Source organism: Mustela lutreola, chromosome 4 (genome assembly GCF_030435805.1).
Source record: "Mustela lutreola isolate mMusLut2 chromosome 4, mMusLut2.pri, whole genome shotgun sequence".
Taxonomy (NCBI): Eukaryota; Metazoa; Chordata; class Mammalia; order Carnivora; family Mustelidae; genus Mustela; species Mustela lutreola.
Genome location: NC_081293.1, coordinates 173821125 through 173842583, shown reverse-complemented (window position 1 = coordinate 173842583; position 21459 = coordinate 173821125). Strand labels below are relative to the sequence as shown.

Genomic DNA, 21459 nt, shown 5'->3' with positions numbered 1-21459 from the left:
TTTATTCATTTGAGAGAGAGACAGTGAGAGAGAATATGAGAGGCGAGAAGATCAGAGGGAGAAGCAGACTCCCCATGGAGCTGGGAGCCCGGTGCGGGACTCGATCCCAGGACTCCAGGACCGTGACCTGAGCCGAAGGCAGTTGCTCAACCAACTGAGCCACCCAGGTGCCCCTGTATACTGTTATTTTTGCCACTAATACCCTTCCATGCCTTCCACCCTACTAGTGCCCTACCCAGCCACCCTGCAAGGTCTACATCCAACCCCATCTCCTCCTAGAAACCTTCCCAGAACGCAGTTAAATCTTGTATCTACTACATAACCAAAAATGACTCTGATTCTAACAAATTCTACATGGAGAAAGAGAATAAACAAGACAAGGGGACAACAAGAATATGCATCATTGACAAAATAAAAGCTGTCATGTGCCCATGTCCTGATAAATGCCAACTGCCTCCCAATTCAGAGTCTGGTTCAGTTATTGTCCCACGTCCTCACAGACTCCCATCTTTGGACCAACTCCAAGAACGCCTGGCCTCTTGAAGTTTCTCTGGCTTGCAAAGGCTATGAGGTCAACCACTGTAGTCCATACTCCTCCTTCTAAGGTTACCCTGAAACTGAAACTGCCTCAAGAAGAGGAGAGAGGGATGGGAAATCTTCCAGGGCCTTTGTCCTGTGGCACTAGCTTTGTTTTAGGACAGCATGAAACTTGCCAGTATCTCTACCTTAAGACAAATGAACTAAGATTAGCAGTATCATGAGGCTGACCTAGAATGGTGGTTTTTCAGACTTTGGCTGTACTCTGTAATCACCTGGGAAGTTTCAAAAGATATATTCATGTCTGGGCTCTGCACTCACGCATATACTTGATCCAGGGTGGAGCCTAGACATCAGTATGTTTTAAAAGTTTCCCAGGTACAGGGTCAGCCTGGTCTGCTATAACAAAATACCGTAAACTGAGTGGCTTAAACAATGTTCGTTTTCACAGTTGTAGAGCTAAGAAGTCCAAGATCAAGGGGCTAGTTGGAGAGAGCTCTTCCTGGCTTACGGATGGCTACCTTCTAACTCTGTCCTCGCATGAAACAGAGAAAGTAAGCTCTGGTCTCTCTCTTCTTACAAGGAAAGGAATTCGACCATGGGGACTCCACTCTCATGACCTCCTCTAAAGCTAATTACTTCCCACAGGCCCCACCTCCAAACTCCAGACACATTGGGTGGTAGGACTTCAAAACAGGAGTTGGGAGGGACACAAACATTCAGTTCACGACACCAGATAATTCCACAATACAGCCAGGACTGTGAACCACTGACCGAGATCAGTGGTGATCACTTTGTTTTTCTGCATTGAAACAAACACAACAACCATATTGCACGTGCAGTATGCTCCTATGGGCAGACCGAGAGTCTGTACAAGTCATGTGTCAGGGGAATGGGGAATGTCCCTTTTATATATCCCATTCCAGAAATCCAAGAGGGTGAAAATGTCCCTACGGAAATCACTTTCAATTTTCTGATGACAATGTGATTGAAAACCATGAGAAAATCTAGAAAGTTCTTTATATCTGGGCAGGATTTTGTTATGATAATCACACAATCAGGACTCCATTGGTGATCATGATCTCTGCTTTAAAAAAAAAAAAAGTCATTTTATTTAATTTTCTTTTAAAGATGTATTTATTTTTCAGAAAGAGAAAGAGAGAGAGAAAGCACAAGCAGGGGGAGTGGGAGGCAGAGGAAGAGGGAGAAGCAGGGTCCCCACCGAACCTATACTCAATACGGGGCTCAATCCCAGGACCCCAGGATCATGACCTGAGCCAAAGGCAGATGCTTAACTGACAGAGCCACCCAGGCATCCCAGAAAAGGTCATTTTAAAATGGCAACATTTTCTTTTATTCCTATTCATGGTATTGAGTTGATCACTTCAGAGGAAAGGTCTAGAATCAAGCCCTATCTTGAGTTAAATATATTAGAGCTTCAGAATTTAAGAAACAAGCGGTCCAGTCAGTGACGGTGAAAGAACAGAAAAATTATGGAGTAAATGTTAACAGGAAAAGCAGAGAAAGAGAAGGAAAGAATAATACTCCAAGAGTGGAAAGCTATCTGTAGTCATTGTTATTGATATTTTAATGGAAAATCCTTCTTTATTGCTAATTAATAAATTATTCTTTACAAATATATGAAGACTATATTTCCAAGGAAACTTGTAAAAGCTTTATCTTTCTCCAATGTGTACATAAATTGACCCATGCTTACTGAATGAGACCAGAAGGTTCACATTAACAAGGACCCTGAATAACTGAATTTACTCTAATATCTCTGCCAAGTATCAGAAGGAAAAACCCCAAAGAATCCAAAGCAACCTGCCCACTTTAACATATTAGAATTTTTAGGAAGAAGGAAATGTTAACCCATACTTTATAAATCGTATTAATTACTCGGATGCCCAGCTGGCTCGGTTGGATGAACATGTGACTTGACCTCAGGGTCGTAAATTCAAGCCACAGGCTGGGTGTAGAGATTATTTCAATCAATACATAAGAACCAAAAGAAAAAAAAATAATGTCAACTATGAAGCTCCCCAAATTATATTAACACAGTAAAAATATTTTAAAATAATGGTATCAAATAGTATCAGTCTCCTCTTTATCAAACTCTTCATCAAGATGCTGAGCAATGTGGAGTGTTGTTGCTGTTTTTTGTTTTTTTTTTTTTATTTTTTATTTTTTATAAACATATATTTATATCCCCAGGGATACAGGTCTGTGAATCACCAGGCTTACACACTTCACAGCACTCACCAAAGCACATACCCTCCCCAATGTCCATAATCCCACCCCCTTCTCCCAAACCCCCTCCCCCCAGCAACCCTCAGTTTGTTTTGTGAGATTAAGAGTCACTTATGGTTTGTCTTCCTCCCAATCCCATCTTGTTTCATTTATTCTTCTCCTACCCACTTAAGCCCCCATGTTGCATCACCACTTCCTCATATCAGGGAGATCATATGATAGTTGTCTTTCTCTGCTTGACTTATTTCGCTAAGCATGATACGCTCTAGTTCCATCCATGTTGTTAATCTTAGATTCATACTTAAAGAAAGTGAAGGTGGAATAAAGAAGGCATACACATATACAATCCCCCCAAAGAAAGGAAGGATGGTGAGTGAGAGAAAAAGCAAATATCCCAATAGAAGAGCAAGTCTTTTTTCTGTTTTTAACTCCTGTGAGGATTTCTAACTCATCCCATTATCTGTTCCGTTTGCATTCAACTCAGTTCAAATATTTGTTGAACATCCACATGCGGGGCTAAGCTAGGCGCAGCACATCATCTCCGTGATTAATGATAAAACTATAGACACATTCTAAAAGCATGCATAGCCACATGATAAAACCGCACTTCCTGTCCCTTGTCCAGTTTCCAGAACTGTCTTGGGCAGTTGACTGACTGAAAATACAGTCTGCATGGATTCAAGACACTTCGTTTCTCATTACTGACCAGCCCTTAACCCCCACTATCTTATCCTCTGTAACAGGTGAACATGTGTGCACACATGCACAGACCTGATGCCCTGCCCCCTGGGACATAGCCAAGCTTCACCAGTACCAAGACATCTATAATTAAATGTCAAAATTGCTCCTGTCACTACACATGCAGTATCAATCATGGGGACTTTATTTTCCATGCAGAGAGTTCCCGAATCTATGTGATACTCATGTGCATTCATGGGACAATCAAAGAAAGAGAAGCCCTGGTGCCATTAGAAGTGGCATTAAAGATGGATGGGTCAAGGTGAATGCGGACCTAACTCAAAAGATCAGGATAAGAATCAGAAGCAGGAAAGACCAGAGGAAACTGGCTGATCCCAACAGCAAAAAGGTCCTGCTAAGAAGCTTCACAGACTTCTCTATGATCTTGTGCATTAAAGATTTATTAAGCATGGTCTGTAGGTGCTAAGGCCAAGAATACTAAGTCCAAAGATGAATGAAATAAAGTATTTGCCCTCATGAAGCTAGTCTAGTGCGGGAGACAGACAGATACAACAAAAACAATAGAGTGAATGCTAGAACAAACTGTGGGACGTGAGCTGTGAGGACAGAACCCTCACTCCTGAACTAGAAGTCTGAGTCCATAAAGACCACCAAGCGGTCACTGAATTTTCTTCTTCTATTGCTGCTCTCGACCCAAGGCCACCAGAACCTCTTTGTGGTTCTTATATGGCTGATGCAATACAGGACAAAAGTAATGCAACACTTTAAATAATTTTAATGACTTTAGAAGCATTTTTCGTTGTTGACAACTTCTCGTCAGTACTAACACTCAACATTTTATCCACTTTTTTGTGATCCTAAAATAGTTGTTCAATTGATGTTCTGCAGTGATAGAAATGTTCTCCACACCATGCAGTGGCCACAAGCCACATATGACCACAGAGCACTTGAAATGTGGCTAGTGTGAATGAGGAACTGAATTAACTTACTTTAATAAACTTAAAATTGAACTGTCACATATGCCTAGTGGCTATGGCATTAGAAATCATAGTTCCAAAATATAAGTATTTTAGAATTTTGAAATATGATCAAATAATTCTGCCCTTAATGCCTATAACAGTATGTTATACATGTCTCAGAAGAATTACAAACGTGGATAAAAACTGATTTACTTCATAACCTGAAACTGGGCTAGGGCTCACTCCCAATAAAACATTAAAAGTTGAAAGCACAATCTAAACATGTCTATGTCTTGTTTAAATTGACTTTGACTTTCACCACAGACTTTCTTGATGAAGTGGGAAACGTTCTAAAATATTTGAAAGTTAAGATATTTAACACATTAAGAGATATTTCAGAAAGCCTGTTATTCTCAACTAGTTCTAAATGTAGAAAGTATATTAAAAGTGAGATTTAAGGAGGGTTTTCACTGTGGAGATTGAATCAGATCAGCCGGACTGGAGGCATGATGAATGTTAGGACTGCTTAATTTTTACTGCCTAGCTGATGTCAGGCACTCAGTAAACACGTAACAAGAGTAGTTAGAATACTATGGACAGGAATGTGCTACATCTGGATCCAGCTGGTTAAGTGACCACACACATTTGTCAGAACTTTCAAGATGGTACACTTTCTAGAGTAAACTATGCCTTAGTTTTTTTTGTTTTTGTTTTTGTTTTTGTTTTTTAAAGGGGGAAAAACAAAATATGGGAACACATGAAGAAAATCATGAATAGAGAACTGCAAGAAAGCCCATGGAATGGGCAATGTAGCATCACATCTCTTAGGAAGCAAGCTAGTAAATTCCAAACAGGAAACTGGTCTCCTAGGAAAGAAAAGAGGAAAAGGTTCAGGCTCGAGAGTCGGAAGGAATGCACAGACTAAGATAGGCTGTGTGAAATTAGGTAAGCCATTTGACTTTTCTGTGTTTCACTTTCCTCAGGCATAAAATGTGTAAAATGAAGACACCTACCTCCAACAGTCTGGGGGAGAACGAAATGAGAAAATTGTACATAAAATATTCAGCAGCTGGCAAACACTGAGTAGATGGTAAATGGAAATAAAACACAACAGGAGCTTGTGTTGACCAAGCCCTTCTTTCGAGATCGTCTGGTTTTGAATGAGGGGGTTCCGTTTCCTTACCACAGTCTGAACGGTTGGTAAACGGGTGGTCAAGCAAAGCTACCAGGTTAGACAGAATTCAAAGCTTGTTGGAGTAAGGGGAATGGGGAAACACAGATCATGTTTCCAGAAAAACCTGAATTTCTGCCAGAAGCAAAATTCCCACAACATAAAATTTTAAGCACGTTCCCAAATATTTAGTGCAGACATGAGAACATAAATGAATTCGTCAATGAAATGATTTATCCTGGCAAACTTCCCTAAATGAAAGCAAGTACAGTCTACATAAAAAGGAGAGACAGATGAAATAAAGAAAATTGCTACTCTGCAAATCAAAAGTAATTAATTTTCTGAATGGAGACTAGTTATTACTTGGGGAGAAAAAGCATGAATATTTTCTATTCCTGGTTACAATTTGTTTTCAGAGAATAAACAGACCAAGCTGAGAGTCACAACATTTTGGATTCTGATGCTTCCATACTTAGGACAAATTAAGCAATTAATTCTTGCAAAAGAATTGGGTATAATTTGTAGTTAATGTGTTCCTTAAAGCAGTTTAAGATATGACCTAAAAGTTCAGAATCTGATTCATTACATATTTCACAACAGTGTTTAAAGACTTAAATTTAGTGTACCTTGCAAGGCTATAACACCCTTAATTCAAAGATGCTGAATTCTCATTAGTTGAGAGAAACTATTCCTTAAAAGCTCTTAAAACACCTACCTCTCCTCTATGACTCATAGTTAAGCCTCCTTACAGGAAAGCCACTGCAGTTTTTCCTATTACCTGTTCAGTGGGTCAAGATTAAATAATGAGAGTTGCAATGCCATTAGATTAGTTCTCCACCTAGTAGAAAACCTCTTAATTATTCTAAGAAGGTTGAAATTCCCTTAGGGAATTATCCTGGAGTCATCTTCAATTTCTCCGTCTCTGATTCAGCATCGCCTTCAGCTGAATAACATTCAATGTGTCTAACTCATAGAATATTTTAAAATATTATTAAGTTGGGTATCGGAAATCAAGTCCACTATAAAACCTCGTTAGTAATCCAGAAACTTTGTTAACATTTAAATGCAAACTAGCTCAGCAGTTGTCAAAGTATGGACTTGGACCAATGGCATGACCATATCCTAGGCATCTGTTAGACAATGAGATTCTCAGGCCTCATCCCAGACTACCGAATCAGAAGCTCTAAGGAGTGGGTTCCTAAATCCGTGTTTTAATAAGTTCTCCTGGTGATTCTGATGCTTACTCAAGTGTGAGATCCATGATCTAGCTCGTTCTGGCGAAGAGTGTTGAGACCACAAGCCAATCCAGACAGAATTACCCAAACAGAAGGACCCAAAATATATTTAACCCCCACCCACAAAAACAAAACCAAAAACAATTTTGTTCCTCTTTAGTCTCCAGTTATCCTTGATATTAATTTGGAAAGAAAGGATTTGTGCCAGTCCGAATACTTTAATTATTTTTTCCCCATTTGGAGAGTTATTTGAAAGAAACAATTGGTCTATATGTCCAGTTCAAAACATCAGGACATCTTAAACACAAAAAGTGGTAAAGTCATTAACTGCTAACTCATTCTTAATTGCTAACAAGGAACACCTTAGTGAAAGCTGCAACTCGTTCCAGGATAATGATAAGCATGGCAGCCTAACGTTCATTTAAACTGTCTTGGAGAGCTCATCCAACATGGTACCTCTCAGTTGACAGACCTTTCCTGAGCATTTATTACCTGTACCAGGCCACCTCATGGGCCCCAGGAATACTGAAGATGAGCAATAAATATATCTACAAATGCTACAGTAATTGTTGAGGGAGAAATAATTGAAATGGAGGCTGCATGTTTTATTTGTAGATAATATGCTTCAAAACATATTATCTTGAAATCAAGATAGTCATGTGATTTGAGATGGACAAGGCCCTTTGGTCAACATGCGGACAACAATGTAAGAGGTCAACTTTGTTAAAATGGAAAGGGATACACAAAAGTTGTCACCTCTCAGTCATACACACACACACACACACAAGCACATTTTAAGTTCTAATACAGGCTTATATGCAATATCATTACATAAACTTGTAATACTATTAAACAATTTCATTCTTTACATTTAAATTTTATATCATCAAAGCATTAAAGAAAACACCCAATAAATCAAAATCTGTATAACCAAAAATAATAGGTTATAAATAATGCTTTATTGAGAAAAGCCTTTGCAAACCATGTTATACTGGAATGGAATATCATTCAGCCACAAAAAGGAATGAAGTACAGATATAGGTTACAACAGGGATGAATTCTGAAAACATTATGCTAAGTGAATGAAGTCAGATACCAAAGGCCACATATCGTATGATTCTATTTATATAAAAATGCTCAATAGGCCAATCTACAAAAAGAGAAAGCTTAGCGGTTGCCAGGGCTGGGGTCAGAGAGAATAAGGAATGACTGTTAATAGATTTTCTTTTCCGGGTGATTAAAATGTTCTGTAATTAGATAGTGGTGATGGTTGTACAACTTTGTCAGTATATTAAAACCCACTGAACTGTATACTTGAAAAAGATGAGCCGTGTGCTATGCAAATTATAGTTCAATTTTTTTAAAATTCACAATATATTCAAAGCAGTAGTTTGGATGGCATACAAAGCAATATTCTCTGGTTTATATCTGTACTATGGTGAGATTTATTTTAAATAATAATCCAAATAACAAAAGGATCTGGCTTCCTTGTTAAAATAGATCTATAACAGAAATGCAGATTCAACAGGTGTGTATTTGACGTGTACAGCACTTCCAAAAAATGTCTTCCCCACTCCCCCCGGCCCCCAACACCCCAGATTCAACTCTGTGGTTTTAGAGAAAACCAAGACCAGATTCTCCTGCTAGTCTTAAATGTCAACCTTGTGTATCACATCACCCCCGAGTATTTTTGTAAAGTTTTCAGAATTTAAATTATGTCCATGTATCTGTGTGTCGGGGGGTGGGGTGGTGGGGCTGGTGGCAATTATCACCATATTTGAAATGTAACTCTCAATAGTTAGACTATGAGGATGATTTCTCCTTGTAAAGCTTACTGTGCCAAGAGCACCACCATCTATATTGAATAAAAATGTAGGTTAATATCTACAATGAATAATCTAAAATTAAAAAAAAACCCTGGGATCCTCAAAATGAAAAGAGTGAAAAATATGTGTATTCACAAGTTAAGATACATTTTCTAACTTTCAGGTCAATACCTCCAAACCTATTATAGTCCATCGTAATAGAAAATCTTCATGAAGGAAAAAAAATTTTTTAAAAATAAAATGTCAAAATCCAATATTACAATCCTTCTGGAAAATAACTTGGAACACTTGAATCTGCATTCCAGGTAAATAATTCTGACTGGCTGTTTCAAAGCACAATTTCACTACTGAATGTGTAACCTGGAAGGTGGTGGACGAAAGACGAATCCATGAATAAACACATCAACCTGCAGCTTTCCTCTGACTTTGGCAGCAGTGGCAGAACACTGAAAGAAATTTTGATTGAAACTTTTTTTTTTTTTTTTTAACCTAACTGCCCAGACTTGAATGTGACTAAATTAAAAGTACAGGAAAACACTGAAAAGTCAGGTTGGTGCTTGTTCCTGTTACTACCTTTTGGGAGTGCGTGTGTGCGTGCGTGTGTGTGTGTGTGTGTGTGTGTGTAACTCGCATAGGGCACGTGTATTTTTCATTCAAGCTCATAATGAATCTAAAAGCAAAACATTATCTAAGACGTAGCCCCGCACCTTGGTTGTAGTTTTCTTCTGTGTACCTAAAAGGCTCTTTTCACACTTTGCAAAACAGGAGAGACAAGAGCTGTGCGGACAGCAACCCAGAATGAGAAGCCGCTCTCTTCTGGCCCAGCACCCCGCGGGCGGACAGAAGGTGGCGGAGGTGCGAGGTGGGGAGGGGGTGCGTTCTCCCAAGCCGCTGACACCCATCGCGGCGCCGCCAGCTCCGTGGGATCCTCAGCCCACCGTGCGTTTCCCCTCCTTGCTAGATGGCGGCGGCGGCAGCAAGCACCTAAGGCTCTCCAATCCCCCCATCGCGTCCCAAACGATCCCGGAGATGAAACCCCACTGAGGTCTGATCACTCACCCAGGCGGCAAACACAGAAGAGCTGGATACAAGCGAGGAAGCGCTTTAGGATTAGCATTTCCAGACGGTCCGGGGGGCCCCCACCACGCGGCTGCTCGGCTTCTTGGGGTGGGGAGGGAGGAGGCGCGAAGGAAGTGTTTTCTTCTCCAGTGTATAGATTGGTGTGAGATTGTGTGTGTGTGCGTGTGTGAGTGTGTCTGAAAAAGAGAGAGAGAGAGAGAGGGAGAGAGAGAGCGCCAGCAGAGGGACTGAGACGGGAATAATTGGAAGCAGGACGCGCGGTGGTCGCGGGAACCCGGTGCCGCTACCCGAGGCGCATGCGGGCGGGCGCGCGGGAGTTGGTCTCCTCTGCCGGCTGCGGCCGAGGTCTGAGCGCTCCGAGAGCGGCGATGCCGAGTGCCGGGGGCGCGCTCCGGCCCGGGTGTGCGCGCCGCGGCTCGGCGGGGGCGGGGGCGCAGCACCGCGCCGCTGGGAGCGTGCAGCCGGCCCGGGGTCGCGCGCGGCGGGCGGAGGGGTGTAGGGGTACGGCTGTTGCTCAGAGTCCCAGCCCCAGAGTAGCGTTTTACGTAGCGACACCCCTCCCCCCCGCCTCCCCGGGTCCCTGCCGGTGGCTTCGCTGCTCTGGAGTTAGTGGAACCCGCTGGGGTTTAGAATCTTCGCGGAGAAAATGTCTCTTCATTAAGACTCCTTCACCTTTTGGGAAGAGAAGAGGAGGCCAGACCCCCATTGTCCCGCACAGCCAGAGATTGACCTTTGGGGTTCACCCCTGGAATTTTTTTTTTTTTTTTCATTTTATTGTTGTCCTTCCTGCAGATGCTAAGTGGGTCCAATCAGCAAGTGGTGGGGGCTCCTGGGTAAGCTGGGTTCCCCTCTCGGTTTTCTTTCTTTTACCAAATCACCAAAGTAGTTCCAAACCCCATTACCTCTGGGGCAGTTGACTGCAAATAATCTCCGGCCCTGATTGTGACCAGTGAGACCCTGCCCCCTCCTCAGGCTCCAGTCAAACTGTCGTGCTGTGCACAGCTGCTTGGAGGAACTTTCAACTCCGTGAATGTTCCTCCCAGAGGGCACTACCCAAGTAACTCCTCGCACAGGGTTGCACGGAAAGATTTTTTAATTGCGTGACTGATGGATATACACAAGAACTATAACACCTGCGTTCTGCTGCCTCAGAGCTGGAAATGTCACGCCGTATTGCTTGTTTCTATAGTGGTCTCTCTAACTAGACTGAACTCCTTGATGGCAGGGAGTTCGCGTTATTCATCATTCTAACCCAGCTCCTAGCACAAAGGCAAAATAGTCAGTAGGTGTACCCTAAATGTTTGTCGGATTAATCTGAAGCCTAAATGAAAAGATAAGACAACGGGTATCCTCCATGAGGCTGACTGCCCAGAGCCCTGAAAATCTGTGTGCTTTTCCGAGCTTTTCATTTATATATCCTTTAGGCGTTAAGTACGTTTTTCTACTTATGTGAGACCGAATTTGGAGCCTTTTAGGAATCCACTGTAAGGCATTGAAAGTCAGGTTCTGGAATTATCCCTTATTCTTAGGAACCATTTGATGTAGGTTATCCATACAGTGTGTACTCCTGTGTCCTGTTCTTGGTTCTAAAATAGTATTTCAGCTTAAATATTTAAAGAAAGCTTATCACACACAAAATTGAGTTCTGAATGTATTTGGAGTATTACTACCAATTCTCACTAATATACACAGCCTCTGAACACTAGTTTGAATGTTCAGAGCTAATGATGTCATTTGCTGTTGCTTCAGGAATTGATTACAGCCATGTAATAACAAATTTCAAATCTGTCTGGAATGTTTATTCAGGAGTACATCTATGGACTAAGGAATTGAGCCTTGATCTTGTTTTTCCCACGAATTATCATAAAAATGCTGTAACTTTTCTAAGCATTATAATGGGGATTGATGATTGCTCATGTGAGTTTCCACCTAAGAAGAAAATTTTTGCTACCATTAGCAAAAAGTGTAGATATTAACTAGAAACGTGCTGAGAGCTTAAAGAAAGCCTTAACATGAGCTGGAGTAGGCAGAGAAGGTTTCCTAGAGATGTGTAATTAATCGAGAAGGACAAGCCAGGAGAAAAATTAATGTGCATGGGGGTGGAGGTGGAAGTGAAAAGCAGATATCATGAGCTATAAAAACAGTGTGAATTAAATTTGAGCAGATTGAGTGGAGTCAGACTATGGGAAACACTGATTTCCTAGCGGAGGAGATGGTATCTGAAGTAATAAGCAAGAAAGAGCCATAGGAGAAACTTCCAACATAGGAGGAACTTCAGATATTGCTTTAGGGGCTGACTTCAAGTATGAATTACTCCATCCCTACCATAAAGGAACACACAGTCTAATAGGAAAAAAAGATATTGCTACCAGAAAATGTCTCTGTGGAGGATTGCCAGGTAAAATACAAGATACCTGGTTACAAGTGAATAATTTTGTAGTACAAAACAATTTTAGCGCACTATGATGCACTATATTTACTTAGTGAAGTTCCAAGAACTTCAGTTGTTTAGAAAGTAGGCTTGCTCAGGGGCATGCGTGGTGTTCCAAGTGGTCTCAATGATCAAGTCTATGCTAGCAGCCTTCCAGAAGAATCCAACAATAACAAATATCCTCCCATCTCCCCTTACTTGGTCAAAACGTCACATCACTAATCACTCTTTTGAGCTAGATCACAAAACAAAGATACTGTTGAAATCAAGGCTATCCTGGTAAAAGGGGCAGGTAGATCCTGTGGTTTCTGCTAATTTCATTCCCATATTTAAAAAGATTGTTATTTACCTGGAAAGGCACAAAAGTCACCTTGGGGAGTGGTCAAAGTGCTATTAAGGTTTGTGCAGGGAGAGGAATAGCAACCAATTCCATGTGACTGAGTGACGATGGAAAAATGGACTTGGAGGACCAACCAATGTGGATCTGATAGTCCTGGGGAGGGTGGTGGAGTGGGAAGCTCCAGAGGCTCAGGTCCTTAGAAAATTAGGTCACTGCAACAGTCCAAGTGTGGGAGAAGAGAAAGTATCAGAAGGGCGGGAACAACAAAAACATATTATATCTCACATTTCACAACTTTATTGGGGGTCATGATCATTCCGGAGTTGTGTTATGACACATCATAGTCAATATGCATTAGCCATTGTGAGTTTAAGTTATAAACCTGAAAACCACATGGTTTTATTCAGAGTTTAGATTTATTTATCTTTTTATCTAACTATTTTTCCATATATCAACAGATAAAAATATGAAGATATATATCCTATAAGTTTTAAACATAATTGTATCTTTTAAAAATATATATTTATACTCTGTGCATGGCCTGTGTGTGGGTGTGTGCACGAGTGCTGGTAAAGTTAATTTATGTTATGCTCTATCATGTCAATCACTTCTCAGTCCTGAGAGTTTGTATTTACATGCAAGCATTTTGCACATTCCTGGGACATACTTTCTTCCCCTCAAACAATAACAAACCAGGATACAATCAATATGATGGTTGCATAGATGAATGGAAGGAAATCTTGCTTTTTGAGGGTCTCATCTGGGATTTTTGAGTGACTTGCATCCAGAATCAGCCAGTGGCAATTCATGGGAGACTTGTTCAGTTCTTCAGTTTTCACCATAAGCTCCTTAATCCTCCAATATGCAAACGAAGATGTGGATCTTCTAGGGGGGTCTTCATCTTAGTTTTTGGCTAGAGCTGTGGTTTTCTCAGGTGTAGCCAAAGTTTCAGCTGGGCATCCAGTGGTCACAGGCATAAAAGAAAGGTTATGTCCATTTCCATTTACTGCACAGCCACAGCTGTAGCCAGAAAGAGAATAGCAGGTGTGCTGTTTCTCATACCAGTTGGCTAAAGTGGTAACTCTGCTGGGTCTGCAACTCTGGCTTCACTCTTTCATAGTACCACTAATAGTTATTTTGTTGAGCTATGCCAACAAAATAAGCTACAAAGTAAATATTTATATCTATCAATACCAGTTCTTTTAAATTCATCCTTTACATTCATTCATTCATTCATTCATTCAATACATTTTTATTGTATAACCATTATATATCAGACATTGCTTTAGGGGCTGACTGTTCAAGTATGAATTACTCCATCCCTACCATAAAGGAACACACAGTCTAATAGGAAAAAAAGATATTGCTACTACAAAATGTCTCTGTGGAGGATTGCTAGGTAAAATGCAAGATGCCTGGTTAAAAGTGAATAATTTTTTAGTACAAAATAATTTTAGCACACTATGATGTACTATATTTAGTGAACAATTTTTGGTATAATGAATAATTTTTTAGTACAAGGTAATATTTTAGTGCACTCCATGCACTATTTGGGACACATTTATATTAAAAAATTATTATCTGAAATTCAAGCTTAATTACTGGTGTCTTGTATTTTTATTTGCTAAAGCTGACCATCTCACTTTGATGTGTCTGGGAATTGTCTAATGTAAGAGCTAATCATTTGTGGTTGTGAAATGTCCAGGTTTCCCATTAGTTTCCTTACTCTACAAATTATTTCCAAAGTATCTCTAATATGAATAAAGTTAGGGGCAGATGGGCAAAGAAGGAGAGTACTTTCTCTGCAGAATCTGCTTAGCTCATAAATTCAAAAAAAGTGCTAGGAAACTAAGAATATTGTACAGTCACTAAATAAAAAATGGAATTAAAGGGGAAGTAAAGTATCTGTACTTCCTATACTATGGTTGTAACAAGTTGTTCCTGTTTGACTCACATACATTATTGCTTATTTTTATTCATTGTCACTGACAAATATATTTGAGTCGACGTAATTAGGTTGGATTGCTTAAATGCTTACAGGTTGAGAAAGTAATTGTTACTTGTTTTGAAGCAAAAGACAGTTTCTGGAATTATAAGATGTTTGTCAGAAGGAGATCATGTTACTTGAAGCTCTGTATTTTAGATTGTGTAGATAGATTTACCTTGTGTTTGGTATCTTAACAAATTTTGTTCACTCTGATAGACACAATGGCATTTACTTATGGAAACTTACAGTGAAATTTCTGAAAAGAGTTAAGAGTAATTTTACTTTCTGTAACATAGTCAATCCTTTTATTTGGATTTGGCCTACTAGTAACTTTCTACCTAATAAGCAATTATTTCCTACCTGCCCGATGACTCTCAGGAGTTTAGTTAGATGGCCCATTTCTGCATTTTCCTAGGCTGAAAACTGGTAGGAGGCTACTTGGTGATAAGTTTAGAGTTGAGTGTGATGTGGTTGTCTGAGTCCATTTGAAAGAAGCATAACTATGATTAAGAGAATACCATAGGTATACTACGTACTTTGCCTTTTAGTGTCTTATTTTGATCGACTACAAAATAACTTATCGTGTGCAAAGTCTATAATTCAGTGATTAAAATTGTAATAAAAATACAAAAAGGTAGGAATCATTTTTTGTCCATGTCAGAAAGATTTAGCATAGTACAAGATTCAGCACAATTCTTCCTCTGTATATTAATAGAATAATCTTTTTTCATATTTTATGTATTCTCACTTTAAAATAGTTTAAAATTAAAATTATAGTCAAAACATAACCATACACTTTGAAAACTATTTGTGGATGAATATTGCTTAAATGTAAGTCAGAAATGTGCCATGTTGTTAATTGTTGGTTGTGTTAAGGTAATTGTTCATTGTACTCTTTAGAAGACATGATTCCTCTTCTGCACCGTGCTGGTCCTATGATGACTGATATTTCAACATCTACAAATCTGGCTCCCTTCTCCCTACCTCACAACCATCCCTATTATGAAACAGCATAATCATATTTTTCTTTTACCCCAACAACATCATCTGAACTCCATTATTCAAATAAGTTCCAAGGGCATGTGTCTTCAAATTTGTATTACATTACAAAGGCCCAGATGGTTGAATTTAGGTTTAAAAAACCTAAATGCTACTTCGATTTCCTTGCCATTTAAAGGTGAAAATGTACTTCCCCCTACCAGATATAAGCATGGGATTTCAAGTCTTCCAACAAGCTTAATTTAAAATCAATATTTGTCTGCTCTCTGGGTCTTTGAAAAATCTCCAAGATGGTGTTAGAGTAGAAAGCAAACATGTAAAACAAGTTCTGCAGATCAGAAAATCAGCACTGGACTGGGTCATTCAAATGAGCTGCTGTATTTCAAATGTATAAACATTTCTGATAATTAGTCATTTAGGTGTTTCTTGCCTATCTCCAATCAAAAATAATGTAAAACCACTCTAGACGATCTATTATACTTTTGACATTAAAAACCACTTTGTTTGTCTATATTTTTAGCCAAAATATGATCTCTTTTTAAGAGCCCTCCATTTGATTTTAGGGACCCAGAACAAATCTCTTTCCTTCCCTTCCCTTGTAGAAAAAAATTCTGTTTTCCTCTAAACCCAAATAATGAGATTTCCCTTCTCTTTATAAACGTGATCTGAACCCCAACTCTTCTGGAGCCAATGATCCATCATTTCTTTGAATCTCTGTCTCCAAGTTTATTCTTCTCATCAAGCTATTAAACTATTTTTTTCATAAAAAAAAATCCTTTGCTGCATGTCTCATTATATAATTATAGTACCAGGTGTGTCTTCCTTCACAATTTTCTTGTAAGAATAGACCATAATCATTATCTCCATTTCCTTACCTTCCAATTTCTCTTGAAGCACTAACATTAGGTTTCTGCCTTCCTTATTCCATTTATAGTGGTCTTTAAAAGGTAAGAAAAATCACATTCTAATACCTTGCAATTACAGTGCACCCCAAACTAAAAACTCATCGTTCCTCCCCAAATGATATTTTCTAGAATCCACAAAACTGAAAAGTCTCCTTAGCTGTTTTTCCTCACCTCTCCAATCTAATCAGTCACTAAGTTCCATAGCTTACTCTTAAATTCTATTCTGTTTCTATCATTGTTGCTTCACATAATCAGTGGGGCTGGAATTTATAGCCAGTGATTAATAAATGTTTAAATATATGAACTAACTTGTCAAAGAAGGACAGCTCTTAGGCCAGTTCTACCAACTGCTTCTCGTGGCTGCTTATAACGAGGTTCCAGAAAGCTCTTTGATGTTCCCTTGTCAGTTCCTGGTCACTAACTTAGACTAACCCTCAGACTAAGGAGGCATTCCCCTCTCCCTTGATGACAGACTTAGACTTTATATGTATTTGCGTGACTTAGAACTTACACGGGTAGTTTTTGTTCTTCAACTGACAATGTGGCTAGAAGACCTAGAACACCCCCATGCATTCCTAGCCTATTATAATCTTATCCTCTCCTCTTCCTTCACAATTAACTTCTCCGCTGATTCTACTCAAGCAGAAGACCAGCCATGCCTGAGAACTTCAAAATTTCCCCAGTGTTTCCAGTGGCAGTATTTGGCTTGTACTTATTTTAAGTTTGGAGAGTTAAAAAATATCTGTATTTCTGGGCTGTTACAAAACCCTGACATTTGCCATTGGCCATTCCCGATAAGCATGCACTTTTACTTGCATTATTTCTAGACAGCTTCTTCTGTTCTAAAGAGCAGAAATAGGAATAGAAGCTGAGAAGTCCCATAGCCCTAGAGGATTGTCTTATTATTCTCATAAGAAAGGATATAACTCAGGTAAAGTGCAGTTGAGAAGCTGGTGTAAACATAAATCAAAGTTCTAGAAAACTATGATCAACCCTCTACCGAATCTCCTTTTAACCCAATAGTGATTATAGCCACACTAACATCGTACCTAGGTGCTGAGCATTGCTGTAAAGATGCTGTATGTAATTGTTCAATCCCCTAGCAAAAGGTGTGTGACATTACCATTTTTCTAATCTCATTAAAAAAAAAAAACACGAGGCAAAATTATTTGTCCAGTCACATAGATTGTAATTGACAGACCTCCGGCATGAACTCATATACTTAATTATTAATCTACACCACCTCTCCCTGAAGACAATCAAGAGATCCTATGCCAAGTAACTCCTTCCCACACTCAGACCGGTGCCTTACATGGCCAGAGACGTGTTCCTACTTTGCTTTCCGGATACATAATACACTCCACAAAGCTTGCCGCAAGTCAGTGTCAGTAACATGAACAACGTGTGATGTGAGAGCACATGCCATTTCAGGAATTCCAATGTGCTGTTTGCCCAAAGACTACTATTAGGCATGAGTGGCTCAGTCGGTTGAGGGTCTCTGCGTTCAGCTCGGGTTGTGATGCCAGGGTCCTGGAATCGAGTCCTGTGTCTGGCTCCTGGCTCTGTAGGGAATGTGCTTCTCCCTCTACTCTTCCCCCTATTCAGGAGCTCCCTCTTTGTCTCTCTAAAATAATAAATAGGGGCGCCTGGGTAGCTCAGTGGTAAAGCCTCTGCCTCCGGCTGGGGTCATGATCCCAGAGTCCTGGGATCAAGCCCCGCTTTGGGCTCTCTGCTCAGCGGGGAACCTGCTTCCCCCTCCCACCCCCACCCGCCCCTCTCTGCCTGCCTCTCTGCCTACTTATGATCTCTGTCTGTCAAATAAATAAATAAAATCTTAAAAAAAAAAAAACCCAGAAAATTAAAAAAAAAAAAAAAAAAAACCTATTATTAGCGTGAGAAGAATTCAGTAACTCTCCCTTATCTGCAGTTTCTCTTTCTGCAGTTTCACTTCCCAGCCATCAACCGGGGTCTGCAGATGGATGATGCTCCTTCTGACGAATCGGCAGAACGTCAAAAGAAGCCTAACTTTACGTCAGGACGCTCGGTCATTACCTCGCCTCGTCTCCTGGAGGAGATTTATCATCCCTCGTCGCAAGGAGGGTGAGTACAGGGCAGTAAGATTTTAAGAGTGAGACCGCATCCACGTAACTTTTATTACAGTCTCTTATCATTGTTCTCGTTGCTTATTACTTATTGTTACTCTTTTACTGTGCCTAATTGATAAAATAAACGTTGTCATGGGTGTGTAGGTGCAGGAAAAGCCTAGTCTTAGGTAAGGTTCAGCACTGTCCAGGCACCAGGGGGCTTGGACTGTATCTCCCGCCGAGAAGTGGGGATTGCTGTACGAGCTTGTTTCTCTTCGGTTACCTATCTAGATTGATTGGGAACTAATCCCTGCAGAAATTTGGGAAATCAGTGTAGGAGAACTGAGCAGAAGGAGACATCAAAACTAGAGAACAAGGGAATATCATTAGGAACTTTGTTTTCTAACCCGAGGCCCCTACCACCTGGTAAGTTTCCAAAATCTTACCAGAAAACAGATAATGACAGTAATATTTATCCTCTTGACCATTAACTCTATGTTAAATATTCTTGCCTGTACATTATCTTTACTCACTCCCAAACCCCACAAATCAGATGTCTCATTCCCCATTTTGCAGATGTTTTCCAAGGCTGCAAGAATTTAGCATTACTCAGAATCAAAGAACTTGTGGTAGTAGAATTGAATGAAAAACTGAGTTTCTCTGGTTCCAGTGTTTGTGCTTTTTCCATTACCCTACTTTGAATTGTCAGTCATAGGAAGGCATCTTTCTCAAGAAACGGTAGCGCAATACTTACTGTTATCACCTAGTGAGGATTCGTGGTGCAGACAGAGTCGACAAGATTCTTGCTAGCTTTATATTCCAAAGAAACTGGTTCTTTATCGTGTTTATGCCTGTACCTCTTCATATATGTATGTCTGACACACGGAAATTGGAGGATTGATCAAGCACATTTTTAGTAGGGTGAAGAAAGGCCTATGGATAGATCCTTTTGTAGTTCATAAATGTGATGATTGGGTGATGGGGTATTCATGGTACTGTGTGACATGTGCCTCCCTCAAACCTTGTTACCACCTCTGCACATTACCAGTTTGATGTGGGAAAAAGAACAAAAGAGAGAGAGAGAGAGAGAAGAGAGAGAAAGAAATGCCTAAGGGCAACTTAAGATGAAAACCAAAATGGAGAAATAGGTTATGCATAGTGAGTATATCAGTCAGGATGGGCAAGGTTATAATACAGTCACAACAACAAAAAATTAAACTCTCTGTGAACAGACAAAGCTTTGTTTCTTGCTCACCTGAAGCCAGTTGAGGGTTGTCTACCTGTCCAGGCTGTCTGCCTTGAGTGTTGTTGTTTGACAGTCCAGTCTGCTTTGAGCTTTTGCCAACTGCTTCTCAACATGCATTTTCACAATTTCAGGGAAAGAGAGTGCTGGTGGGGCCTTGCACTGCCAACTTAAATATCTCAACACAGACATGACGTGTATCACTTCACTTCCAGCCCATTGGCTCTCCAATCTGCCTATAAGGAAAAGAGAAACAAACAGGGGTGTGTAATAGAGATGTCTCCTACACAGAGCAAAATTTGGAAAAGAGAAAGAGAAAGAAAGAAAATAGAGAACATCAGTAGAGTATACTGTTTTATGATTGCATAATGCCTTGATAATTGTTTTTTCTATCTTAGGTTCTGAATGTTGAAAATTGTTCTACAGTCTTTCAGGGCAAAAGTACATACATCTCCACTGTTAAAGTTGAAACAGTTCACCAAATGTTAACCTGTACCCTCCGTCACTCTTTGAGAAGTTGCTGCATCCCTGAAGGCTTTTTGTAGGAGGTTGAAGAGGTGGATGAATAAGAGTAAAGAGACTGACTATGACAGCAGAGCAAATAGTTTGTATTGCAAAAGCAAATCACTTCTCTGATTCTTTCTTACTTTTTCTTTTTTACCTTTGAAATGAAAAATGTTGATTCCATTTATATACTTTAAGATCATGAAGGCATGAACTCATTGCTTGTATTTATAACAGCACCAGTCATTCTGTCACTGCTTAGAAAATGAAAAATGATTCCACCACTTTTACCTGGAGCCCCATTTTTTTTTCATTTTACAGTGAGAATATAGTTTTAAAGAAAATGGTTGCTAGAAATAAGAGCCTGAGGAAAGAACACGGTCCTCCAGCTCACTTGGGGGGCGTCCTTTTCCTCTCTGTTATACTCCCCAGAGCTAATGTAATCTGAGTGACATACAAATGGAATTGGCTTTCCAATACTTGTAACAGGTTGTTGAAGAATATAAATTTATCCAGGTAAAAATATAAGAAACTTAAAATTTTTTCACTGACTGGGTACCTGGGTGGCTCAGTTGGTTAAGCCACTGCCTTCAGCTCAGGTCATGATCCCGGAATCCCGGTCCCGAATTGGGTTCCCAGCTCCACAGGGAGTCTGCTTCTCCCTCTGATCTCCCCTCTCATGCTTGCATGCTGTCTCTCTCTCCTTGTCTTTCAAATAAATAAAATCTTAAAAAAAATTTTTTTTCACTAATATTTACTATGCTATAAATTACTTTTTCCATCTCTTACTGCATCTTTGTCAGAGTCTGTAAATTTTCCAGGCACTTTCTTTTTATTTTTTATTTTTTAAAAATTTTATTAACATATAATGTATTATTTGCCCCAGGGGTTAAGGTCTGTGAATCATCAGGCTTACACATTTCACAGCACTCACCATAGCACATACCCTCCCCAATGTCCATAACTTAGCCACCCTGTCCCCCCCCCCCCCCCCCCCGCCAGCAACCCTCAGTTTATTTTGTGAGATTAAGAGCCTCTTACGGTTTGTCTCCCTCCTGATTCCATCTTGTTTCATTTTTTCCTTCCCTAACCTCCATGATCCGCTGCCCTATCTCTCAAATTCCTCATATCAGAGAGATCATGTGATAATTGTCTTTCTCTGATTGACTTATTTCACCTAGCATAATACCCTCTAGTTCATCCACATCA

The 21459-nt window shown here is 39.9% G+C and overlaps 1 protein-coding gene and 1 pseudogene across 5 annotated transcripts in view; one reads left to right on the top strand and one right to left on the bottom strand.

The window, feature by feature from the left end:
• The window catches only part of PTPRZ1 (protein tyrosine phosphatase receptor type Z1), a 177992-nt gene extending 167723 nt beyond the window's left edge, over positions 1-10269 (bottom strand). The window contains exon 1 of one of the 5 annotated variants that reach the window (XM_059171692.1): positions 9737-10269. In XM_059171692.1, coding sequence (XP_059027675.1) covers positions 9737-9794 — 58 coding nt within the window. In that variant the 5' untranslated portion in view covers positions 9795-10269. The remainder of the gene's footprint in view (positions 1-9736) is intronic. The other 4 variants (XM_059171691.1, XM_059171693.1, XM_059171695.1 and 1 more) reach the window with 4 other exon arrangements.
• A 9177-nt stretch (positions 10270-19446) lies between these two features.
• LOC131831049 (small nucleolar RNA U13) lies at positions 19447-19558 on the top strand (annotated as a pseudogene).
• Positions 19559-21459: the final 1901 nt, after the last annotated feature.